Genomic DNA, 20612 nt, shown 5'->3' on the forward strand with positions numbered 1-20612 from the left:
TTTACAGTTGAGGAAACTGGGACAAACAGGGGTCAGCTAGGTGGCACAGTGGCTAGAAAGTCAAATCTGGAGTCCAGAGGACCTGGGTTCAAATCTGGCCTCAGGCATGTCCTAGCTGTGTGATCCTTGCTTAGCTCTTGTCCTTCAGTCTCAGATGTCACTAAGGCAGAAAGTAAAGGTTTAAACCTACAGGATCCCAGAGGGCCCTATGCCAAGTGGTTAAGAATTCAATCAACTAAAAAAAAAAATGACACACACATACACACACCTCCAAATACGTTCATCTCCTTTTCAAGGTGCTCATGGCTGAAAGCCCTCTCTTGTACGTGATGAAAGCGTGCTTCCTGAGCAAATAATACACCCATAAGTACAAAGCTCCAAAGTGTTTATTAAGAATTAAAAATACTGTAAAGAAGCCATACAGTTCAGTTCATTTCACAGTCAACTAAACGAACGTCTGAAATTAATCCAAATGGAGGAAAAACAAAATGGCTTTATAGGACAGGACAGGACAGAGCATCGGGGACAGTGCAGCTCGGGACGGGGACAGAGCGAACAATGACATGAAAACGCAGTGCATCCTTTTTTTTCCACTGAACAGGCAGGAATCTATTGTTAGATTTCCATGAGTATCATTTTTTAAAAAAAAACTTTAAAAAAAACAAATAGGTTATAGACATTTGGTCTGCATACCTGAGGGGACGCCCCATTCCGCTGTGCTGCTCCTGGGATATGATTCAAGAATATATCAGACCCCTGTTCTGGGCTGCTAAGTCTAAGAGTTATCTGATGACCCAACTAGAGATTTGGCACAGATGGGCTCAGGATTACTCAGGGTGGATGCCCCATCTTGGCATTCGGAGCCTTCCGAGTCTTGCATAGTAACCTTGGATATCACTAAAGGATGTATAGAATGGGGATGAGAAGAATAGGGCTAAAAGAGAAACTATGAGAAAGCACCTATGGGAGGAACTATGGTAAAGTCGTTTAAAAACAAAAAAACAAACACTAGGAATTGGTATATTTTTTTCCCTAAATTGTGCTGATGTTTCTGGTTTCCAACCAGCTTTTAAGTGGAAGACTATAAGTGACTGACATCTCATGGAAAACTTGGGCCCTCCCCCCTCCCATTAAAAAAAAAAAATTTACTTTCCTTAAGGACAATTTTCATTAGCATACTTTTTTTATTACGTCAGTAACAAATGGCGGCCAAGGTGGCTTTTTGAGGCTAAACACTAATCTGATCTTGTTTATCACCACCGAAGTCATTCTCACCCTTCTGAGATGTTCACAACATCTTTTTAGAAGGGACCTCGGATTCCTGAAGATGGGGGCCCTTCAGGGAGAAAATGAAAACTAAAAATTGATACAAAATAATTACGCAACCATAGCCCTGTTTTCACAGGTATAGTCTAATATGGCAAATAAATTAAATGGGTCAGGAAGGGGGCATTGGAGAATGCCCAGGAGTTACCATGAGTGTCTATTGCTCTTTACAAAGAGGGACAAATTTTATTTCATTTTTTTGGCCATGAGAGACTGAGGGGTCGGGGGGGAGACTTTGAAATTCCACACCAGCATTGATAACTCGTTTAGATTTTTTCGTGAATTTTCTCCACTTTCACAAAGAGTCGGTCCAGATCACTCCTCAGGTCATCCAATAAACTTTTTGTGGACTCTAAATTATTCTCATTGGTTTCAATTTTCACTGAGTAGGCGACCAGACTGTCCACAGCAGTCCTAACCATTTTTAGGTCTGATTCCAGTTGGCTTAAGGAGGACCTTAAGTCATCTACAGATGCCAGTTTTTCTAGATAGTCAGGAGGGACAGAACTGTCCCCGTGGGCTTTCTCAAGCAGGGTGCGGACTTGTTTCTGCACCTTCTCAAGGGAGTCCACGGCACTGGGAAGCTCGCTGACACTTCTCTTCAGTTCCTCCACGTCATTGTATAAGGAGAGCTGAGATTCCCCCAGGCTTCTCACGGTACTTTCAAGACCATCTTTATCAGCATCCAGCAGACCATGGGACGTCGTGATGCCTTCGAGGTGTTCTTGGAGGGTAGCCAGCTGATGTTCATGCTCTTCATTCTTGGAAAGAAGGGACTCCAGAGTTTTCATCTGTTGAGAAGAAGCCATCTGGATGGCCTGGAGGCTACCTTCCAGGTGCTCGAACTTGGAATCAAAATCATCACTCCTCTTCTGAAGAGAGTCTAAGGCATCGATGTTCTTGAAAAGCTCACTCTCTTCTTGTTGGTTAGAGTTGGCTTTGACCTGGCGCACATCTTCTTGCAATTTCTTAATCTCATTGGGGAGGTCCGACAAGGAAGCCTCCGCCTGAAGAATTTTCTCCCTCAGGGTCTGCAATGTGAGATGTTCACTGTCAGCAGCTTCTCTGAATTTTTCTTGTTCCTGCTTCAAGTTCACCAGCTCTTTGACTTCGGTATAGACATCAGACTCCATGGTCTCTAGGGAACTCTTCAAGGACTCGATATCCTTTTCTCTGGATTTCACCGAGGTCTGAAGTCCATCTACCACATCCCTCAGAGCCTTCAAGTCATGCTTGTACCAATCAGTCTCCTCCAAAGAAGAGATCTTGGCTTTCACCTCGTTGATCTCCTTCTGGCTCCTCTTCTGGACATCTGTGAATATGGCAATGTTCTCATTGATGGACTTGGTGAGCTCTGTGAGTCTCTCTTCCACGGTGTGCTCCAGGGAGTTGAAATCCTTTTCCCTGGCATCCTTGACCACATGGATGCCATCTGAAAGGTCCTTCAGGATCTCATTCTGCAATTTTTGCAGCACTTCGCTGATACGATTGATCTCATTCTCCCCTTGTTTGATCGCTTTCTCCGTCAGCTCTTGCTTATGTTGGGAGTTCTTCAAGATGGACTCAAAACTCACAAACGTAGACTGCAGAGACTGCAACTAGAAGAAAAAGAAGGATGTTAATTCCCAAGAAAAGCAAATGGATTTGAACAAGAGCCGTTTACTCTACTGCAACCTATCACATCTACACTGGTTACTGAGCAGTCAACAAGGATTTATAAAGGCAGGATATGGCTAGGACATGGAGGTACCACAATCCAGGACGGGGTGAGGGGACCGTCAGACCTATGAAAATAGGTTAAATATATGCGTGTGTAATGAAGTTTGTCATTTGTGACAAAGCAAACACATGCCCATGCCACATCCCTAACACCATGGCAGAGAGAGCCAGGAGGCTCATGTTCTAGAATGAGTTCTGAGTCTAGATTCTATACTTAATTCAAACCAATAAACATTTACTAAATACCTAACAAGAACCTGTGTGTGTGTGTGTGTGTGTGTGTGTGTGTGTGTGTGTGTGTGTGTGTGTGTGTACAGTCAGTCCTATGTAGCCTATGGACCCTTCTTAGAATCACATTTTTTTTAAACCCTTACCTTCCATCTTAAGAGTCAATACTGTGTATTGGCTCCAAGGCAGAAGAGTGGTAAGGGCTAGGCAATGGGGGTCAAGTGACTTGCCCAGGGTCACACAGCTAGGAAGTGGCTGAGGCCACATTTGAACCTAGGACCTCCCATCTCTAGGCCTGGCTCTTAATCCACTGAGCTACCCAGCTGCCCCCCACATTTTTTTTAAACCCTTACCTTCCGTCTTAGAGTCAATACTGTGTATTGGCTCCGAGGCAGAAGAGTGGTCAGGGCTAGGCAATGGGGGTCAAGTGACTTGCCCAGGGTCATACAGCTAGGAAGTGCCTGAGGCCAGATTTGAACCTAGGACCTCCATCTCTAGGCCTGACTCTCAATCCACTGAGCCACCCAGCTGCCCCCTCAGAATCACATTTTTAAATACATAAAAGACATACAAATTACAAAAGAAACCAATTAAATTGTAATACAGCGACCAAAATATATATATTTTAAAGTTCACAGATGTAAGGCATCTAGGTAGCACAGTAGATAGAGCACCAGGCCTAGAGTCTGGAGGACTTGGGTTCAAATCTGACCTCAGGCATTTCTTAGCTGCATGACCCTGTGCACGTCACTTAACCCCAATTGCCTAGTCTTATTGCTCTTCTGCCTTGGAACCGACACAGTAACAATGTTAAGACAGATGGTAAGGGTTTAAAAAAAAAAGAAAGAAATCACTGAAAACTTCCCTAAAGAAAGCAATTACATTTTCCTTAATAAAACAAATTAAACTTAAAAGTGGATCACACATATTTTTTCTCTGTCAGGATTCACATTTACCAACATGTCCCTGGCTATGGGCCCAACACTTTAGAAAGTACACCTAGTTGCCCTGAGACTCAAAAAAGATGATGGATAGAAAGTGCCTTGAAAAACAGAAAATGTCATATAAATAGCTATTTTTATTATTACACCAGGAACCCAAGGCCGAATGGTCACAGGGCTAGATAGTAGCTGTCAGGATCGGAACCCAGGTTTTTCAAACTTCTGCTCTTTCTGCCCTGAGATGAATCTACCCTCAAGATGAGTAACTCCACCACATCTGAGACAACTGTGAATGCTACTCCACAGCTCGGGATGTATTTATCGTTTCCTTCTCTCTTGCCTTGTCCCATGTCCTTCACTTAAGTCTTGCTCCTATCAATAAGTCGGGCACTGCTGAGCCCCATCAGAGCCAATGACATCTGACTCCAAGTTCATGTTTGTTCTTGAACTTGACTGATTTATGATGGAGAGAAAGAAAAAAACGACTAAGAAAATCCTTTGCTTGAAGCTAATCATGGTCAGGGTGTATGATCTAATGTCCCTTTCATCTCGAAATTTATGATCTCATGATCTAGGTTCAAATCTTGAGTCTGTTACTAGTATTGATAATAATAATAAGCAATGTGAGCCTGGCTAGTTCACTCAATTAAAACACTGCAAAGAAGAAGTCTGAGAATTCATCTTTTTGCCCTTTTTTGCCCAGGTGAGGAATTATGGGTAAAGAGCACTGCAAATAACATCTGGCTTTTTCCATATGTTGACTAGTTTTACTAAATGCTTTTTTGGTTTTTTTTTTAATAAGGAATAGCTCAATGGGAGGAGGAAGGACAAGGAAGAAGAGGAGGAGGAGAGCTCTATCAGAAAGAGAAGCTAACATAAGAGCAAAAGACATTACATTTTTTTTAAATAAGTACTATGCTGAAGTGAAAAAGATGAAAGTTTTGGAGTCAAGGGATCTGAGTTCAAATTTCGGACTAAGCTGCCTGTGGGATGTTGGCCAACTCAATTTCTTAGTGTGGAACTTGGGTTTCCCCATCTGTAAAATAAGGCAGTTGTATGAGATGACCTCTCAGATCTTTCTAGGTTTGACTCTGTAATTAAAATAATGATTATATAATTATAATATTAATTATAACATCATTATGATTATTATTATAATTAATCATCATCACAACTTATCTACCAAGGCCATGGTCAGAGGTTCAAGACTCCTTTAGGTCACTTGATTTCCCCATTTCCAGGCCAGAATAGATAACATTAGGCTGTAATGAAAATGTAACCTATTGGTATGGAGGAGGACTTGGTAAGAATGGATGGATGCTTAGACACACTTAGCTGTGTGGCCCTGGGCAAATCACCTAACCCCATTTACCTAGCCCCTGCCCTGTCTTAGTGTGGTTCTAAGACAGAAAGTAAGGGTAAAAAAAAAAAAGAATAGATGGATGAATGAACATCAGACTGTCCTCACTAGAATCATACTTGGAGAAGTGTGGGTGCCTGTTGGAGTTAAGGACATATCTCGATATGCAAAAAGCAAGTTACTAAGTTATAGGAGCATTAATAGGCTGCTAAATATTGAACCATATGGAGAAATAAGGTGATAAAATTGAAAAAGCCCTGGATTTGGAATTCATGGACCTAGGTTCAAATCCAGTCCTTAACATATGATAGCTGTGTGGCATCGGCAAAGTCACTTCATTATTTTGAGCCTAAATGTATTTGGGGTATGGTGGGGAGGGGAGTTTGGGGTTAGGATTGTATTTTAATAAAAATTCAAGATTTAAAAATTTCTGTTCCAGAAAGATCTTCAACGAAGAAGCTTGCTAACTCCTAAATCCAGAGAATGAACTGTTGCAGAAAGATACCGGAAAAGCTACACTACATCAAGAAGATCCAGAATGAACTTTGGGTGTGGTTGATTGAACATTTATTTGAATGTATACTCCTATGCCAAAAGGGGATTGCCCCCTAACTGGTTTTTGTCAATGCCCCCAGCAAACATTGGTTTTGCTGTCTTTCTCTCTTCTATTCCCCTCTTCTCTCTAACTACTTTCCTGTTAGAAGGGAAAATTTTATATGCACCTGCAGTTAAAGATTTAGAGGCACAAGATGATTATATTTAGTAATCAATTGGGGAGACTAGTCCCCCAATCATCATCGGGGGGATTGTGAATTTTAGATTTTCTACCCCCTGATTAGTCTTTAAAATCCTGGCAATCAGGAATGTATACACCCCTACTTAAGGATTAAGTGTTGAGGAGGAAGGCCTATGACCGACATGTGCTAGCAAGTGACAAAAAAAAAACCAAAACTGACAGACCCCCTGGGCTGTCCTAAGTCAAGCTTAGGCTACTATTGGTACATGTGAGACGCAGGAAGTGATGTAAAGAACTGCCTATATATTTCGCGTCACTTCCTCTAGTTCTAAGTCTATGATCCTATGATCTAATCTTAAATAATGAGATTACTACCTACTACCTGAGTGATAGTAAACAAATTATTTCCCCTGTCTGTGCCTCAGTTTCTCACTCTGTAAAAAAAGGAGGCGGCATATCATATATAGAGCTAGTGTACTTGAGTTTAAATTTAGCCTCTGACATTTATTAGGTGTGATCATGGGCCACTCAACCTCTCAGTTTCAGTTTTCTCATCTGTAAAATCAGTGTGTGTATGTGTGTGTGTGTATGTACACAACATGGGGGCAATTCCTGTAATAGTATCTTCATGGGTTTCCTAGCCTTAGAGCTAAAGGGACCTTAAATGTCATCTAGTCCAATCCTTTCATTTTATAAATGAAGAAAACTGAGGCCCAAGGAGGTCATAAGATGGTAGATTTAGATCTGGAAAGGGACTTAGAGATCATCTAGTCCAATCCTTCCCATTTTACAGATGAGAAAACTGAGGCTAAGAGAGTTTAAATGATTTAAGCAAGGTCATAAAGAGAATGAAAGGCAGAACTGAGATTCACACCCAAGTCAGAAGACTCCAAATCCAGTGTTTTGTCCACTACACCAACTCTACCTTCTAATGGTGTCACATAGGAGGTGATTCTTGAGTTGTGCTCTGAAGGAAGGCTCCTCCTCAGTATCAATCAATCATTCAGCATTTATTAAGTGCCACCTGAGTGTCAGGCACTGAGCTAAGCACTGGATGTCATGGAACATGCTCTTCTCTAAACCCCAGAAACCAGGATCTTTATAGAGGTTATGTGCTTTATGCACCAATGAGCCTATAAACTCCAGAATCCTGTATTATTATTCAAATTTACATTTTGCTAGCACTTTAAAAAAAAACCCTTATCTTCTGTCCTATGAATAATTCCAAGCTAGAAGAGTAACAGCTAGTTAATTAGGGTTAAGTGACTTGCCCAGGATCACACAGGTAGGAAGTGTCTAAGGCCACATTAGAACCTAAGTTCTCCCAACTCCAGATCTGGTTCTCTATCCACAGTGCCATCTGGTTGCCCCTTTGCTAGTACTTTTTAAGGTTTACAAGTGTTTTCCTCATTGTTGTTGTTGCTCAGTTGTTTCAGTTATGCCTAATTCTTAGTGACCCCTATTTGGGGTTTTCTTGGCTGAGATGCTAGAGTGGTTTCTCATCTCCTTCTCCAGCTCATTTTGCAGATGAGGAAACTGAGGCAAAGAGTTAAGTAGCTTGCCCAGGGTCACACAACTAGTGTCTGAAGTTGGATTTGAACTCAGGAAGATGAGTCTTCGTGACTTCAAGTCTGGCACAATATCCACTGCACCACCTTGCTGCTTCACAGGACAAATATTATAATCCCCATTTTACAGATGAGGAAATTAGAGCTCCCAAAGGTTAGACGATGACTTGCTCAGGACCATATGCATTGCTAATATCAGAATCAAGGCTGAAAACCAAGGTTTTCTTGATTAAAAATCCAATGCTCTTTCCAAAAAGCCACACTATCTAAACTAAATCTATTTCCTAGTGCCTAGCAGAGTATATACTGGGTGCATGTTTACTGTTATTAAAGAACAGAACCAGTGGCTTCTTGCTGATTCCCTGATCCCCTAAATAATCTCCCATTTTACATTCTAAGACAAATGAGAAATCCTCATCTAGAATTTGGGTCTGGAGAAGTAACTGTAGAAAAGACCGACCAGATGTACGACTGGCCATATCTAAAGAAATGAGCTTTGTTCTGAGCTTTGCACTGTGGGGAGGACAACGAGAAAGCTAGACGGTCTCTTTGGGCCCTTCGCCGTCCCTTCTGCTGCCAAGTTTCTGGGATTTCAAACTTCCCCAACATGCTGGATATCCAACAGACTTGGGCTTCGGCTGGAGCCGGAGCCAAAGCTGCTCTGAGTCCAGTCAGGGCTTCCCTTTAATTCAAGGCTGGAATGTCCGCTGCTGAAGGGGGCACTAGGGCTATTTTTAACCTCAGGGGGCTGAGTTAGAGCAGAACAGGAAACATCGCTGGCAGCCAAATGCTATAAGTCAAACAGCTGTTTAACTGGCTGGATTCCCTGAAGCTAGCCTAGCCCTGGGCTGGTCCCAAGGGCACCATGAGTCTACACAGTAGCACTGTTCCTTCTCCCATCCATCCATTCATTTAAAAAGCATTTATTAAACACCTAATATATACATAATGCACATTCCTGAGGGGGTGAGGGGGGAGAAGAGACTGAAAGGGAAATGATGAGACCTGAGGTCAAGCCTTGGCCCCAATATCGGGTCTAATCCTTTAAGGTGGGGTTTTTTAAAGCCTTACCTTCTGCCTTAGTATCAGTTCTAAGCCAGAAGAGTAGCCAGGGCTAGGCAAATACAGTTAAGTGACTTGTCTATGGGCACACAGCTAGGATGTATCCTTGAACCCAGGACCTCTTGACTCCAGCCCTGACGCTAACCACTGTCCTAGCTACCTGCCCCAAAGCAGGGGATCTTAACCCTTGATCCATAAACTCAATGTAACTGGTTTCCTAGCAATTTCTACATATTTTACTTTAAGCAATACATAATATAAAAAGGGGTCTATGGGCTTCACTTGACCGCCGAAGGAGTCCTCAGCACATGAAGGGTTAAGAACTCATGAATGAAAGGGATGACCTTGGACAACTCCACCTATCTGGGCCTCAAAGAGGTCTACAAATAAGTAGTTTATGTGCTAAAAAGGGGGACTGGATTCAGTGCCCAAGACTCAGAATCTTAGAGCTGGAAAGGACTCAAGAAACATCAAGCCCTATAAAAGGACTTGCTTTATAATCAAGGCATCAATGGGCCATCCAATCTTGGGTAAAAGCATGTAAGTGAAGAAGATCCTGCTCATCCTTATCCCCTGGGCATGAGGAATGCCATTTCAGAATAATCCCCAAGCCCAAACAATACTGGAGGGAAGAGAAGAGAGCTCCATGTGTGGTATTGATGGAAGGACATTCAAATCCTGACTCTGATTTTCTAGTCCCTTTATCTCACCGGGTATGTTTCCCCTTTTTTATAATAAAATGATTGGACTACATGCTATCTAAGGTCCCTGCCATCTCTATATCTATTGCCTCAGCTACATTCCTTCCAGTCTGAAGCCTGCGATACCACATCCAAAATTCAAATTCTGCTATTTACAAGTTATGTGACCTAAGGTATGAGGGGCCTCAGTCTCCCCATTTGTATAAATTGGCACAGATAGACTTAGTATCTAGGATCCTTTCCAGCATAAATCTAGGACATTTCTAACTATCACACACCCTTGAAAGGAAAGAGAGTAGCACTGGGTTTATATCCCAAAGATACAAGGAAAGAGACCTGTACAAGAATATTCATAGCTGCGCTCTTTGTGGTGGCAAAAAACTGGAAAATGAGGGGATGCCCTTCAGTTGGGGAATGGCTGAACAAATTGTGGTATATGTTGGTGATGGAATACTATTGTGCTAAAAGAAATAATGAACTGGAGAGATTCCATGTGAACTGGAAAGACATCCAGGAACTGATGCAGAGTTAAAGGAGCAGAACCAGGAGAACATTATGCACAGAGATGGATACACTGTGACATAATCAAATGTAATGGACTTCTCTACTAGCAGATCAGGACAATTCTTTGGGGACTTGTGAGAAAGATGCTATCCACATCCAGAGGAAGAACTGTGGGAGCAGAAATGCAGAAGAAAAACAACTGCTTGATCACATGGTTCGATGGGGATATGATTGGGGATGTAGACTCTAAACAATCACCCTAGTGCAAACATCAATAATATGGAAATAAGTTTTGAACAATAATACACATAAAACCCAGTGGAATTGCACATCAGCTCTGAGAGGGGGTTGGGAAGAGGGGTGGGAAAAATCATGAATCATGTAACCATGGAAAAGTATTCTAAATAAATGAAATTTTTAAAAAGAGAGAGAGTAGCACAAATCCCATCCAGACAGCATCTAGACAAGATCAGAACTTATATTTTCAGGTCAGAGGACCAGTGTTTGAATCCAAAGCCTGCCACCTTAGGTCACCTCAGGCAAATCACTTCCCTTTTGTGTCTCCGACTCCTTGATTATAAAATGAAGGCCATGAACTAGGTACTATTACAATATTATTGTTATTGTTATTATTTAACTGGGTACCCCTCTCCCTGAGAAATTATGGGCTAAATCCGTATCACTTGAATGCAATTCAACATTTACTAAGTACCTGAGAGCTGGGTCTTCTTTGCCTTGCCCTGCACTGAACCAGGTCCTAATTCCACTTCCTGGCCACCTCCTTACCATGTTGCTTCTACGGTATTTTGGCTGGCCAACAAACTCATCTTCCTCCATCCCTCAACCTTGGACTCTGGCCTAGGGTCCTTGGCTCCTCTAGGGAACCTTTTGCCTCATCTTTCCTGGAAGCAGCCCTCCACACCATTTCCTAACTATCTTCTCACCCAGAATACAGTTTCCTCGAACAACTTTTGAGGAACTTTCAAACAACAAGATTCCAATGAATGAGAAGGCAAAGTAACATAGTAAAAAGAACCCTGGCTCCAGAGTCAGAAAACCTGAGTTCAAATCCTCTTCTGAGCCTTAAGACTGCTTTCATAATGCATGGCTCAAAGACCCATAGACTTTAGAGGGAATAAAAACAATCATTGCACATGGAGATTTACACAATGCTATACATAGGAAGATAATTATTTTTTTAACACTTTCTGTCTTAGTAACAATTCTAAGACTGAAAGGCAAAGGCTAGCGATCGGAGTTAAGTGATTTGTCTAGGGTCACACAGCTAGGAAATGTCTGAGACCAAATTTGAACCCAGGTCTCCCTAGTTCCAGGCCTGGTATTTTATCCACTATGCCACCTAGGTGCCTCTGTCATTTAATTCTCACAAGCCTATAGGGGAGATGCTATTGTTATTCAAATTTTTACATATTGAGGCTGGAAAAGATCAAATGACTAGTCCAAGGTCATAAAGTTAGTAAGAGCCTGAGGAAGAATTTGAACCCAGATCTTCCTGATTCCAAAGCTGACACTTTACCCACTATACCACTTACTTATTTGCCTACAAAAGAACCATTAGGGAAAGCGAGTCAAGGAAAGTAGAGAGGCTGGCAATAGGTTCCAACTTTCAACAAGTCACTGGGCCCTCTTGGGCTTGCTGTCTGATTCACTGGAAGCTGCAGCCAAAAGAAGCCGAAGGGACCTTTGTGGTCCGCCTCACAATGGATTTAGTGTAAGGGGAAGGGAAGAAGGAAACCAGATCACTGAGGGCTGGCTTCAAGCCCTCCCAGAGCAAGAGGGGTGAGAGGGGTGGGAAGGCTGAGCAGCTTCCCAGAGGGAGGGAAGTTTATTTCCCTAGATAGCCTTAGTCCCCTCCTCCCTCCCTCCCTCTTCCAAGGCACAGGGCCACTCCACGGGGCTGGAGAGGAGACCAGATTTCCCCAGAGATGCACAGCCAGCATAGACCAAAGGCAGAAATTGAGTCTGGGACCACCTGACCCCACTCTGAGTCTGGCTCTTCAGTCACCACCCCAGGCTGCCTTTTGGCCATCGAGCACACTCCCATTGACTCTCTGGATTCACTGTTCCCCAAAGACGAGGTGTACATCAGCAGGCTATTCAAAATGGAAAGGCTTCATGGGTTAAAAATCCCCTACTCTTCTGTGGGAGAAAGGGCAGAGGCACAAGATCTGGGTTCAAATCCTATCTCTGTCATTTCCACCTGGGTTCTTTTCCTGGCTCCAGCTTGTATGACATCAAAGGAGTAACCTCCTACTCTCAATGGGCTTCAGCTTCCTCATCTATAAAGTGAAGAGATGGGCCTGGATCAGGTGTCAAACATCATCTGCAGGATATATGTGGGTTGATGATGTGCTGCCAGAACCTCATTAAACTGTCAAGGGAGGAAAGGTTGGTAGCTCCATGGATAGAATCAGGCCTAGAGATGGGAGGTCCTGGGTTCAAATCTGGCCCCAGACACTTCCTAGCTGGGTGACCCTGGGCAAGTCACTTAACCCCCATTGCCTAGCCCTGACCACTCCTCTGCCTTGGAACAAACACACAATATTGATTCTAAGACAAAAGGGAAGGGAATTTTTCAATGTAATTGGGAAATATTTAACAAAATAGATAAAAGATACAATAAAACAGACAATACAACACTTTTCAAACTAAGTGCCCCATTGGGTTCTTTATGTCTGGTTTAGTTTCTATTGAAATTTGAATTCTAAGAGGTTTTCCATTCTATGTAAATTTCTACACAAATCCTAAATAGTTAGAAATAGCTGAGGTGGATTGTAGTTCAATCATTTCAGTGGAGTCAGACTCTTCCTGACTCCATTTGGGGTTTTCTTGGTAAAAAAAACTGGCATGGTTTTCCTTTTCCAGCTCATTTTACATATGAAGAAACTGAGGCAGACAGGGTTAAGTGACTTGCCCAGGGTCACACAGCTAGAAAGGACAGGATTTGAACTCAGGAAGAAGAGTTTTCTTGACTCCAGGTTCAGTTCTTTGAGTATGATGGTGCCACCTACCTGCCCCATAGCTTCCTAAGTAGTATAAACTAACATAAGCATTATCAAATACATTGCATATTATATTATTAATACATATTAATTATAGTTCACTGTATAAATATGAACTCATATGAAAAATAAAAGGGCAGTCCTGGAAAAACTCTAAGGTTCATTTCACTTTTTAAAAAATTTGTTTAACCTTTAGTAGCAAGACTAAGTATTGGTTCCAAGACCTAAGTGGCATGAGGGTTAGGCCACTAGGGTTAAGTGACTTGGCCAGACTTACATGGCTAGGAAGGGTCTGAGGCAAATTTGAACCTGGGGCCTCCCAGCCTGGTGCTCCTCTATTCGCCATGCTCCCTAGCTGCCCCCAAACACACTTCTGATTTTTATAATCTGTGAAATCTTGGACAAGTCATTTAACTTCCTGGGGCCTCAGTTTCCTCATCTGAAAAATGACAAGTTGGACTAGGTGTCCTGAGGTTCCTTTTAGCCCACAATCTATGAAATTCCAAGTCAGTCACAGCCCCAACTTGAGCCTCAGTTTCCCCATCTGTAAAATGAGGCGGTTGTCCCTAGATGCCTCTGAGGTTCCTTCCAGCTTTTCATCAATGAATTTCCCAACTCTGGATCCCCAGGGAAGTTGAAGATTCCCAGAGAACCAGCTCCAATCTTGCTGGTGGGGATCCTGGGATAACTGGAGTGGGGACCAGCCTGAAGGCAAGAGTGGCCACCTCTCCCCAGCCCTCCTGGGCTGCTCTGCCAGCTCAGCTGTTCCGAGTCATTGAAGAGTCTGTGCAGAGAGCCTGGGAGTTTCCTTCCAGGTCAAGGCTAATGTTTTATGACAGGTTCCCTTTGCTCATCCACCCTCCGGCTGCCCAAACCAAATACTACTTCGGGGCCCTATTCCATACTTGGGGGAAGGCAGCGGGAGACATATTTTCCCCTGCTGTCTAAACAAAGACAAAGAGGGGCTCTGTTGGGAGGGGGCCGAGTGGGTACTGATGGCCCTAACCCCCTGCCTGGGGCGGGCCTCCACTGATCCCTAACCAACCCGAACTTCCCGCTTCCCGCTTCCCCCTTTCCCTATCTGATCAGCACCAGGGACACTACCAGAGAGGGAAGCCAATGCCTGGCTGACCCAGGAAACAAGCAGGAAAGGTACACTTGGGAACAGGGAACAGGGAACAGGGCTCAAACCAGACAAGTCCCTTCTTCTCTGCAGTTCAAGGTTCAATGGCACAATCGATAGTGTGCTAGACCTGGAGTCCCAAGTTCAAATCAGACCACAGGCACTTACTAGATGTGTGCCTGGGTAAGTCATTTAACACTGCTCTGTGGCTGCTGCCTCACTTTCCTCATCTGTAAAATGGGGCTAATAATAGCACCCACCTCCAAGACTGCTGAGAGGATCAAATAAGGCTATATTTGCAAAGTACTTTTGCCAACTTGAATGAGCCATCTAAACGCAGGCTAGCATAATGACCATCTCACCTCCAGGCAGCTACCAAAATGAACTGCCTAAAGCACAAATCTAAGCAAATCAGCCCCCAGGGATGGGCACAGGATAAAACCCAAACTTCTCTCTTGCTACTCAGAACCTTCACAGTCTGTCTCCAGCCTATGATTTCAAGTTTTTAGTATATATTTTATTTATTATACATTCCTCCCCCTTCGCTGAGCATCTTCTCTTCCTCACATCCACTCAGCATGTCTTGGTCCATGCTGTTTCCTATGCCAGGAATGACCCCCCTCTCCTCTCTAGCATTCTTCAAAGCTCAGCTCCATGCTCCAGGGGACTTTTCTCCATCCCCTCCATATTACCTTTTATTTACATTGTATATTACTTTGGTATTGACTGATACATACAAACTGTTCTGCTCCCCTCCATTAATTTAATTTTCTTTGTATATAGTTTGTATCTATTTTTTGTGTTCCTCCAGTTTCCCTAGATAGAATGTAAACTCTATGAAGGCAGGGACTGTTTCCTTTTTGTCTCTGAAGCCTAGAAGCACAGTACCTGGCTCATAGCAGGAACTAAATACTTGCCTCTGTAATCTGGGGGTGGTGAAGGTAATGCCTACAGTACAAGGGGCTCAAATGAGTTTTAAAATATATGTATTTTAGGGGCAGCAAGGTAACACAGTGGCTAGAGCACTAGGTTTGGTGTAGATAGGACCTGGCTTCAAATGTGACCTCAGGTTCTTACTAGCTATGTGACCCTGGGCAAGTCACTTAACCTCCATTACCTCACCCTTATTTTTTTTGTCTTGGTACCAACATTTATTATTGATTCTAAGACAGAAGGTAAAGGTTGGTTGTTGTTGGGTTTTTTTTAATGCATTGCTTTAGATCATAGGATAATAACAATAATCATAATCATAACAATGACAACTAGCATTTATGTAAGGTTTTAAGGTGACAGTGGATACAGTGCCAGGCCTGAAGTTAAGAAGGCTTATCTTCCTGAATTCAAATCTAGCCCCAAATATTTCCTAGTTGTGATACCCTGAGTAAGTCACTTGACCCTGTTGGTCTCAGTTTCCTGTCTGTAAAATAAGCTAGAGAAGGAAAGGACAAACCTGTTACTCCAGTATCTCTACCAAGAAAATTGAGTGAGGAGTGGGAGATAATGGAAAAAGACAACTTACAATTATGGTTTACAAAGCATAGAAATAGCATTTCACAACCCTAGGAAATAGGTGCTATTATGAATCCCATTTTACAATTGAGGAAACTGAGACAGGCCAAGGTTAAGTGATTTGTCCAGAGCCACATGGCTAGTATCATACAGATTTGAACTCAGGTCTTCTTGCCTCCAAGCCCATTGTTCTAGCTACCCAGGGACTTAAGGAACTCAATGGACTTCCTAGTCTAACCCTTTCATTTTACAGATAAGGAAACAGAAACTTGAAGAGATTAAATGGCTTGCCCCGAGGTTTACCAGGTAGAAGTTCTTAGAATCTCAGATCTAGAGCCGAAAGGGGCCTCAGAGGCATTCTAGTCCAACTCCCTCATTTAAGGATGGGGAAACTGAGGCAGAGAGAATTGGAAAGCATTCATTGGGTCATAGATCTAGAACTCAGAAATATCTCAGAAACCTTTCACTTTACAGATGAGAAAACTAAGACCCAGGAAAGTGAGATGACTTCCCCAAGGTCACACAACTATTGGGCCCACTTGGTAAACCTTAACACACTAAGTCAGCTTTACTGTTTACATGGGATTTAGAAGAAATAAGACCAGGCTGATGCTTTGGGACTGCCTTGCTTGCTGTCCTATTTGGAAGGAGAAGGGAAAAGAAGAGGAGCTGTTACCTTGTGCATGACGCCTTGCAAGCCCTGTCCCAGCTCCTCTCTCTGCCTGGAGAAGCCCTCATTCCGGTGCCGGATCTGATGGACTTCCTCCAAAATGTTATGAACATACCAGGCGGAGAAGCCAGCCCCGACAATGAGCGTGAGGTAGAAGAGAAAGTTGAGAACCTTCGCCAGCTTGCCAAAGAAGGAGGAAGAGGAGGAGGCTGGGCAGGCTGCTGAGGATTTCCCACCCCCGCCCCCACCCCGATTGCTGCCTTTGGGGTGGGACTGCTGGGGCTGCTGCTGCTGCTTGGGCTGCTGGTTCTGCTGCTGCTGCTGTTTGAGTTGTTGATTCTGCTGTTGCTGCTGCTGCTGTTTGGGCTGTTGGTTCTGCTGCTGTTGCTGCTGTTTGGGCTGTTGGTTCTGCTGCTGCTGCTGTTTAGGCTGTTGGTTTTGCTGCTGCTGCTGTTTGGGCTGTTGGTTCTGCTGCTGCTGCTGCTGCTGCTGTTTGGGCTGTTGGTTCTGCTGCTGCTGTTGCTGTTTGGGCTGTTGTTGCTGCTGTTTGGGTTGTTGATTCTGCTGCTGCTGCTGCTGTTTGGGCTGTTGGTTCTGCTGCTGCTGCTGCTTGGGCTGTTGGTTTTGCTGCTGTTTGGGTTGTTGGTTCTGCTGCTGCTGCTGTTTAGGCTGTTGATTCTGCTGCTGTTGTTTGGGCTGTTGATTCTGCTGTTGCTGTTTGGGTTGTTGGTTCTGCTGTTGCTGTTTGGGTTGTTGGTTCTGCTGTTGCTGTTTGGATTGCTGGTTCTGCTGCTGCTGTTTGGGTTGTTGGTTCTGCTGCTGCTGTTTGGGTTGTTGGTTCTGCTGCTGCTGTTTGGGTTGTTGGTTCTGCTGCTGTTTGGGCTGTTGATTCTGCTGTTGCTGTTTGGGCTGTTGGTTCTGCTGCTGCTGCTGCTTGGGTTGCTGATTCTGCTGCTGCTTGGGTTGCTGATTCTGCTGCTGCTTGGACTGCTGCTGCTGCTTAGGCTGTTGGTTCTGCTGCTGCTGTTGTTTGGGCTGTTGATTCTGCTGCTGTTTGGGTTGCTGGTTCTGCTGCTGCTGCTTGGGTTGTTGGTTCTGCTGCTGCTGCTGCTGCTTGGGTTGTTGGTTCTGCTGCTGTTTGGGCTGTTGGTTCTGCTGCTGCTTAGACTGTTGGTTCTGCTGCTGCTGCTGCTTAGACTGTTGGTTCTGCTGCTGCTGCTGCTGCTTAGGCTGCTGGTTCTGCTGCTGCTGCTTGGGTTGTTGGTTCTGCTGTTGGGCTGACTGCTTGGCTGGCTGGGGCGACTGCCTGGGCTGCTGCTGCTGCTGCCTGGGCTGCTGCTCGGACTGCGGCTGCTGCTGCCTCTTTGCCACGTCATCGGGGCCGCCCGCCGGGTGGGCGCCCTTCTCGGAGGGGGCGGACGAGCCGTGGCCGCCCTTGGAGCCTCGCTGCTTGGCCGAGGACATGGCCGGGCCGGGCCGGGAGTGGGTGGGTGGGTGAATGAGTAGGGGGAGCTGCTGCTGCTACCGTCGCCGCTGCTGCCGCCGCCGCCGCCGGAACCCGAGCGCGCCTGCCCGTCCGTCCGCCTGCCTGCCTGCCTGCCTGCCCCCTTGTCCGCCCGCCCGCCCGCCGGTCGGTCCGCTTGGCCGCCTGGCCGCCTCCTCCCTCCTTTCTCCCGGGGCTCTGGGGGACACCGAGGCTCACGGAGACCTCCTGGCCGCGCTGGAGGACGCCGCCACCGAGAGGGAGAGAAGAGAGAGAGGAGGGAGAGAGAGAGAGAGTGCGCGGAGAGAGGGAGAGAGAGGAGAGAGAGGAGGAAGGAGGATGGGCAGGGAAGAAGGAGGGGGCGAGAGGAGCCGCCGGCCCCGCCCCTGCCGAGTGGGGAGAGACTGCCACGCACGCTAACCGGAGCCGGCAACCCCTCCCCTGCCCGGCGGCCCGCCCGCCCCCCGGCCGGCCCGCCCGTGCGCCCGCCTCTCGTCTCCTCTCCTCTCCTCCCCGGGCCGGCCCGCCCGTGCGCCCGCCTCCCCTCCCTCTCCTCCGCGGCTGGCCCGCCTGTGCGCCTCCCTTCCCTGCATGCCGGCCCCGCCCCGGCCGCCACGACCCCAAAACGGGGAGGGGGACCAAGGAGGAGGAAAGCAGCGGCACCCGGGGGAAGGGCTTCCTGCCCGACGCGAGGGAAAGCGGGAAAGAAAAGTCTGGCTCCCTTCCCATCCGGGCGTGTTCCTGGCCAGGGGATCCTTACTCCAGCATGCCTGCGCCCCCAGCCTTGGGCAGGAGAGAAAATGAGCGGCCTGGCGCCGCCGCTCACGTGGATCACCCCTTTGGGGACCCGGGGGCTGAGTACGGAGGTCCAGCGCCGATTGGGCCAGCGAGGCCCATCCCTGCCGCCTCATTCTGCAGGGGAGCAAACTGAGACCCGGGGAGAAGTGATTTGGGAGTCACAGGTCACAGATTAGGAACTGAAGGGGACCTCAGAGGCCATTTAACCCAACCTCCTCGTTTTACCAGAGAGGGAAACTGAGGCTCTAGGAGGAGAAGTGATTTGGGAATCAAGAATCACAGATTGGGGTCTTCAGGGAACCTTAGAGGCTTTTTAACCCTTATTTTATAGGGAAAGAAACAGTCCCTGGAAAGGGAAGTGACTTGGGATCACAGAACCATAGATTTAGATCTAAAAGGCCATTGAATCATTTTACAGAGGAGGGAACTGAAGCCCACGGAGGAACATAAGCTTGTAACTCCAACTCCCATTTCCCAGAGGAGGAAATCCAGAGAACAGGGTGATCATAGGGCCATCGATTCAGAACTAGAAGAAACTTCAGGGACTGTAGAGTCAAACCCTCGCATTTTCCAGGTGAGGGAACTGAGGCCTCAGGAAGGTGGAATAACCACTGGAACATATTGAGGGGACTTTAGAGGCAGGGTTTGAATCCAGAATTTATGGCTCTCAGAATGGTGATCCTTTGACCATGTGGTCTTGGATTGAAAAGGGATCTTTGAGACTATCAAGACCTTCCCCCTCATTAAAGAGCCTTAGACTTGGAATCCAGAGGACCGGGTTTGCTGTCTGCCACCTCTGGCCTTCCTAGGTGACTTTGGGGGTGGGGCAGCAGGTCCTTCTCTCCTGCAGCCTAAGTTTCTGTCTTTAAAATGAGAGATTTATATTGAGTGATCTCTGAGACTCCTCTAAATCTGTGATCTAATGCAGAATAGAAGAGGGAAAGTGACTTACCCAGGACCACTCAGGCATCAATGAGCAGCACCAGAATTTCCTGGATCTTCTGATTTCAAAGTCAGTCCTCTTTCCATCATATCACATTGCTTCTTGGTTACTCACTGCTATTAAATCCCTTAGTGTACAAAATCCCTTAGCTACAAAAAGGAGCTATATTTGGCCACCTTCTCCCAGAAGGGGTAATTTTTATAATAGTGTTCTTTAAAAGATAATATATATATATATATATATGTTATATAGACATACATCATAGTGTCCTTTAATATATAACCATATATAATAATGTTCTTTATTATTTGTATATTAGTCTTCTTTAATATGTATAATATATACATATATAATAATAATGCTCTTTGATATATAAATATAGTGTTTATTAATGTTGTATATAATTATATACATATATAATTTTTATAATACACTATTCTTTAATATGCATAAAGCACACATATATCCTCTAAAATATCTATAGTAATGTTCTTTACTAGGAATATAGAATATACTACAGACTACATAATAGTGTTCTTTAATATAGAATATTAATATATTGTATTGTATATATTGTATCTAAGTGTTCTTTTGGAGCAAAAGAAGTGCTTTATCCCAGGAGAGACCCCAGGGTTTCAGGCTGGATAAGCAGGGCTTCCTAGAGTCAGAATATTACAGATTTAGGACTGAGAGGGATCTTTGAGGTCACCTAGTCCAACTTCCTCATTTTACAGGTGAGGAAACTGAGGCTCAGGGAGGTAAGTGACTTGCCCAAGGTCAAACATGTAGGAAGTGACCAAACTCGGACTCTCAATCGAGGACCCTTTCCCTTGAGCAATAGAGCTTCTCTTTCCTTATGTAAAAGAGATAAGGCCCTTTCAGGTACTTGGAGCAGTCAGTTGTTATGGCCTCCACAAT

The 20612-nt window shown here is 45.0% G+C and overlaps 1 protein-coding gene across 1 annotated transcript; it reads right to left on the minus strand.

Annotated features, from left to right (window-relative positions):
• Positions 1-368: 368 nt before the first annotated feature.
• CKAP4 (cytoskeleton associated protein 4) lies at positions 369-18351 on the minus strand. Its single transcript, XM_056798793.1, has 2 exons — positions 16477-18351; positions 369-2924 (listed from the first exon to the last, which is right to left on the minus strand). The coding sequence occupies exons 1-2, from the start codon at positions 17932-17934 to the stop codon at positions 1593-1595; spliced, it is 2790 nt and encodes a 929-aa protein (XP_056654771.1). The 5' UTR covers positions 17935-18351; the 3' UTR covers positions 369-1592.
• Positions 18352-20612: the final 2261 nt, after the last annotated feature.

This window comes from Monodelphis domestica, chromosome 5 (genome assembly GCF_027887165.1).
Source record: "Monodelphis domestica isolate mMonDom1 chromosome 5, mMonDom1.pri, whole genome shotgun sequence".
NCBI lineage: Eukaryota > Metazoa > Chordata > Mammalia > Didelphimorphia > Didelphidae > Monodelphis > Monodelphis domestica.